Source organism: Metopolophium dirhodum, chromosome 6 (assembly GCF_019925205.1).
Source record: "Metopolophium dirhodum isolate CAU chromosome 6, ASM1992520v1, whole genome shotgun sequence".
Lineage (NCBI taxonomy): Eukaryota > Metazoa > Arthropoda > Insecta > Hemiptera > Aphididae > Metopolophium > Metopolophium dirhodum.
Window position 1 is genome coordinate 12213923 of NC_083565.1, and position 6610 is coordinate 12220532.

A 6610-nucleotide genomic window follows, 5' to 3' on the forward strand; every position below is an offset into this window, starting at 1 on the left:
TTGTGGAACAAATAGTAGTTAAAAAAAAATCATTTTGGTTCTAAAAAATTTTTATTAAGATCCACAAACTAGTAACTAGACTGTAGTATTTTGTTCCGATGGACTTTTGTTCCGCAAAACATTTGTTCCAATAGACATTTGTTCCACAAAACCCTTGTTCCACGTTTAGTTGTCCATTGGAACAAGTGTTTTGCGGAACAATATGAAACATCCCGTCGCCGCCGTGTCCAGCCCCGCCGTGACAACATAGGTCAAACCAACGGAGTGGGGACAACAGTAGGTCGCGTATCAAAACAACACAACTACGAACGACATGTGTTCATTACGTTCGAACATATTACTTGAACTATTGTAAGTAATTAATTGTAAAAAAAAAAAAAAATACTAACATAATATAATAGTATATTAGTACCTATTTAGTACACATAAGCAAATTATTATTAAAATTAATTAATTAAATTGCTTAAAATTATTTAAATACATTAATGCATGTCAACTCAAACGAGTAGTAGCGAAAGTAGTGACTCTGATTCTCTTGAGTTAGATCCTGATTACAAGCCCAATCGAATAGTTCTTCCAGACAACCCACAGCATATTCCGTCAACTAGGTCTCGGAGTAAGAATAAAAATATAAACGTCCTCGATACGTCATTATTAATAAACGATAAAAAATCCCATTTTGAAACCAATAATAATAATGAGCCCAATTAAGCTATCTTTTGAAACAGCTATCCACTTAATACCAATTTTTGATGGTGAAAATCCGCAAAAAATATACGAATTTTTAAAATCATGTGACTTTGTCATAAAAAATATTGATGCCGATACACAACCTGTGCTGTTAGAGGCAATTCAAACTAAATTAGTATGCAATGCTTTTACAGTAATACAACATAAAGAAATCCCGTCGTGGTCAGTACTAAAAAAAATACTAGAGGAATCTTATTGTGCCACACGTACACCAGGATACCTACAACTAGAACTGTCTACTACACGATTTCGTCAGGGCGAGTCCGTGCAACAGTATGCGTCGAGAGTAGAAAAGTTACTGAGTGAACTTTGCAATGTAAGTACAAGTAGAAAATCAACTACGGAAGCTAAGATAATCAATGACTATATAAAGGAAGTAACACTGACAACGTTCGTAGAAGGACTACCAAACAGCATTCGAGGCATAATTAAATCAAGGAACTTTCAAAGTATAGAAAAAGCCATGAAAGAAAGTTTGGAAGAGGATAAAATATATCAGTCGAATAAAGAAGCTCAACGATTGATGCAAAACAAATCAAGTACTAGTGGTAACAGTAAATACTGACATACTGTAAACAATGTCGAAAGAGCAATCCTAATACAAATTAATGCAAATACGCAAACCGTAATATGGATACGGGTCAGCAAAACAAACAGTCCATAGAAACTAAGTAGACAGACCATAAGCGATTAACGTGTGCAGTAAGTCTGTTTGCACTTTGCCATGAAACGAGTGATCGACGAGGTCGTCGCGAAAGTGATGTTCATTATTTGAAAGATGGGAATTACCGCGGCAAGGTTACTAACCAATTATCGGTGACGCGCGTATTTTTAAATTGTTATCACATGCCCACGGGCCGTGACGTCATAATTGTCGATTGTCGAGAGAAAGATCGGATTCTGATAACGTGTTGGTGAGCCGCGGCCCGCTGGCGCAACAGGTAGCAGACAACGGCGGTATTATACTATTATTGCGAAAATGATGTTCAATATTTGCCGATCAATCATTATTGTGGATCAGTGGATCAGTGCGAAACAATAATTGTTTACCAGCTCGACGGACTTTCGTTGTTTACACATCTCTGGACGAACATTTTTCTCGCATGCTATAATGGATCCTACGTCATGTTCGACCGTATCGGAAGACTTTGCCAATACATCGATATCCGTTCTCCGTATGCCGACCAGGGAACTATTGTCGTGCATGTTGAATGCCACGAAAGTCATTCCATCACCCGAAAAATTACCCAGGTATATAACGATCTCAAAAATTCCTAATTTTTTTTATAAAAAAGTCTTCAACTGGGTTGAAATGAAAATTTAAAACGCGTAATGAGTTAACTATCAGCGATAAGTTGTTGGGTTGAAAAATATTTGATGGCTGTAGTAGTGGTATTCGGGAATAAAAGTTCCGATATTAAAAGGTATCCGGACATTCCACCCCCCCCCCCGTTTTTTTATTTTTAATTAGCTACCTTCGAATATAAAATTATTAATTTTAGCACATATTTTTTAGCTTTTGTTCATATTTATTTTTTTTATTTTTGTAAAAACTGTACGTTAACTAAAAAATCTTTTATCTTGATTTCAATAAAAACATAATAAATAATATTTAAAACAAGTTAAGTATTATGTTAAAGAATGTTTACATGGATAGTTGTAATGATTATATAATGATTATATTTAATTAAGTGAATCATAAAAAAAAATAAGAATTTACTTGGAACAGAGCTTTTTTCCTAGATTTGCTGTAGTATACTAGTATCACGACACTTTTTTTCAGGTTCTTACTGAGTTTATATGCATATTAGAATTCATATATATTGAAATTCGAAAAATTAGGAGGGTAGTATTTCAATATCAATGTTCTGCGGGTACCTGCTTGACATTGACACTTTTAAGATTCTAGTAGAAGTAAAATACCTAAGCTTAATAGTCGTTTTGTATAAATTAAACCGTTTATAGGGATTGGAGAGGATTGTGCACACTTTTGAATTATACAATACCATCAGGATGTGATCCAACTAACCCAATTGGTAAAATATTCCAGTTTTGTGAAGCAAAAACTACTATAGCACATTTTACACGGTGTTTAGAACGAATAGACAGGTATGATGTTGTGGAAGATACCAAAGAATTATTTGGTGAGTATTATTTACACATATTACATTCATATAAGACCTTGTATTCATTGGCTAGACATTAATATTATTATGTATTTATGTTTCTAGTTTCTGATATTATATATTTTAAAGAACAATGTTCTTTAGCAAATCCAACTCCAGTAGTACCGAACGATTTTGACATCAATTTCATTACTTTAGGTGAGTTTTATTTAAACTATACTAGTAAGAAAAAAAAAATTATGATTGTTTTAAATGGCTTTTAGATGATATAAATTCATCCAACAATGGTCTTCCTCTTACAAGATATGATGCATTTTTGCTTTATGATAATGCAGATATGCAATCAGCTGCCGCTGTAGTAGAAAAATTAGAAACTGATTACAAGTTGAAGGTAATGGTGACTAAAAAAAATTATAATTACTCAAAATGATCCTATTTAAATTTTGTTAAGAATATTTGATTGTGAATTACAGTGCTTGGTTATTGTGTGAGTAGATATAAATTTTTTAAATCCTACGTTTATTTCTGAACAACAATTTTCTTCTGGCTTTAGGACAAAATTGTTTCATAAAGACTTTTCATTATGTTAACTTCTTACTCCGGTGTACTAACTAAATATTATAGTTTATTAATTATTTAAATCGGTTGATATTGTTCCAAACACATCTATAATCTACAAACGCTTTAAAATTAAAAATATTATTTTTCACATGTACAACATCAACATGAAATTTTCTCTACATAATCCCTAAAAAGCAGTATATTTGTAATACTTTTAAATCAATACAAGCCTATTTTAAGTTCAACAGGTTTACTAATTATGTTTTATGTTTTTCAGCTATGCTTAAAAGATCGAGATTTAAGACCAGGTGTTATGTTCGAGTATCAGTCCATAATAAAATTGATATCTGATCGCTGTAATTGGTTAATCATTATAGTTTCAAATAATTTTTCAAACAGCCCTTGGAATAGATTTATTGTTAATTATATACAGTCGTTAGCTATTGGTAAGGTTAGGAATTTTTTTTACATTAGTTATGTTTAAATCGTTATGCTCTGTATTATTTGTTATAGAAAAACGGTTACCTAAAATTATTCCATGTGTATTTGGTGATTGTGTATTACCTGAAGAACTTAAATGTTATGTTCACTTATATTTTAATTCATATAATCCTTTTTGTGACCCATGGCACAAATTAATGATAACTGTATCACCTTATAAGAATCTAGCGTTGACCGACAGGTTAGACACTTAATTGTTTTTATATTAATTATGTAACTATTGATAATAAATAATAATTATTCTTTTATTAGTGCAAAGGGGAATAAAAGTTACCAGAAGTTAAAAATCAAGGAAACTTTGGATACCAGTACTACAATTGTTGATAAAAAGGAAAGGATAAAGTTTTCCAGTGAATATAACGATGTGCCGCCTAAAACCAAAAGTGTTTTTGATAGATTAGTTAAGACTGTTGGAAATGTATCTGGTAAAGTTGTTCCTAAAAAATGGAATAAAAAGAAAGTAAAATGTACTAGTTCATGACTCGTTTTTCTTGTCTGTATACAGATAATATTAATATGTTTCTATGTTAAAGATGTCGTTTTTTAACTAAAATTTTACAATTTAACCTTTGTTATGTTTCAATGATATTATATTTTATACAAGTGCTTAATCAATTGTATTCAATTATTTAAGTTTTATATTTTTTATCATAAAATCTATTCTTTATACTATCCAGATTTGTGTTTTTTAGTTTTTTAAATGTATTTTCAAACATGAATAGAAAAATAATCATATTGTTCTTCTTGGTGCCTGGTGAATTAAATGGATAATAATGCCTGACACTACTTTTAATAGACAGATGAAATTTTGTAAAAACAAGTTGTATTATTTATTGCAGTTTTCATCATAATGTTTTTATTATTTTAAAAGTGCAAGTATCATTAGATTATGCTGTATGATGTAAACTGTAATACTATATAGTCCTTAAAAATATTCTCCAATTTAATTTCCTTGAAAATTAATAGACATTAGAGTAATAGTAAATTAATACAATAATAGATGAATGAGATAAATTAATTTTAAATAATTTTTATTATAGTGTGTCTTATATCAGGAACCTTTTACTAGTTCACAATTGTACACTATTGATTTTTTTATATTATAAATATACTCCATTTTATACTTCTATTTTAGCTTCTGAGCTGAGTGATGAATGTAATGGTTTTACAATGATGTTTTTGTTTGTGTCTTATCACATTTTGGGGCAGTAGAAATGATTCGATTTTCAACTTCGATATCTTGTTAGATGGGAAAGTGAATCTAGTTATTCCATTTGGAGGTATAAATTAAAAAGATTTAAAAATAGTTAAAATTTTAATACTTGAAAAATCAAAAAGCAATATTTTATTTATCTTCATTTTTCATATTACAATTTGCATAAAATACGTTGTATACAACTTTCAGGAAAATTAAAAAAGATAATCAAAATCAAAATCAAAACATCTGTAAATAAGTTAAATAAAAAAAAAGTTGGGCAAGTGGGTGTTACTCTTTTGTACAGTAGGTTACAAGTGGGTCACTGTAATGGTTGGTGTTAAATTTGAATTCCATGATATGCTAGCGTTGTACAAGAAAAATAATTCTGAGCGAAGACAGTCAGTCAGCTTATGATAATATTACTAAGTTTATTTGATGATATTATTGTGAATAAAGTTATTTATTTATTTACCTATTTACGTGGAATCTTTTTTTAAATCTAAGAATCCTTAGCTATAAAAGTTGAACATTTTATAAATGTTTAGTTACAAAATAATTATTAAACTTTGTCAAAATTCGAACTATGCTTATAAAAAAAAACCTTTTTTTTTTTTTTTTTTTTTTTCAGTTTATAACCGACGGCGCCGCGGGAACTGCTTATAAAAAAAAACCTAACTTAACCTAACCTAACCTAAACTAATCTGCTATTGTAACAATACATTAGGAGCCTTACATTAAATTTTCACGCTTTCTTACCCAACAAATAATATTTTATAGATATTTATAGGAAAAAAAACTAAAAAAAGGTGGGTAAGTGGGTGTCGCTCTGCTCTGCAGTAGGTTACAAGTGGGTCTCTGTAATGGATGAAGAACAGATTTTGCGTAAAAATTCTCGTTTTTTCTTAATTTTTCTTTTGTTTTTCATGTCGCTTTTGAAAACTACTGGGAAATTTAGTTTACTTTTGACCCCCCAAATTACCAACTAGATTCACTTTCCTATCAGAAAAGTTACTGTTGAAGAAAATCAAAGCACTTTTACTGTCCTAAAAGGTGATGACAGACACACAAAAAAAAAAACACACATCATTGTAAAATCATACATTCATCGTTCCACTCAGAATCTAAAATTGAAAACTGACAATGTCTGTAAACAGCTCAAAAAGAGTAGTAAGAGAAAATTTTTTATGAATTCTCAACTCAAATTAATTTGCTAATTTTCGTGATTTTTGGGTATTTTATCAAGAATTGAACTCTAAATGCTTATAAATAAAAACTGTGACTAAGGATTTTTAATTTTTTTCATCTGCCTTTGAAACAATAACCTAAGAGCCTTATAAAATTGGAAACTAAAAATGTTCCTAAAGAGTTCAATACAAATCAAAACATTTTGAAAATTTTATCGTGTATAGAAAATGCAAATATAAACGACCAGTGAAAATTTCATGTATATACGTTCATTCGTAGGCATAAACTA

The 6610-nt window shown here is 29.9% G+C and overlaps 1 protein-coding gene across 1 annotated transcript; it reads left to right on the plus strand.

Moving 5' to 3' along the window:
- The first annotated feature begins 1678 nt into the window (after positions 1-1678).
- On the plus strand, positions 1679-4616 carry LOC132947910 (myeloid differentiation primary response protein MyD88-like). Its single transcript, XM_061018172.1, has 7 exons — positions 1679-2001; positions 2716-2894; positions 2982-3074; positions 3140-3267; positions 3715-3883; positions 3951-4119; positions 4191-4616. Exons 1-7 carry the CDS (start codon positions 1862-1864, stop codon positions 4417-4419), a joined length of 1107 nt encoding a protein of 368 aa, XP_060874155.1. The 5' UTR covers positions 1679-1861; the 3' UTR covers positions 4420-4616.
- The last annotated feature ends 1994 nt before the right edge of the window (positions 4617-6610 follow it).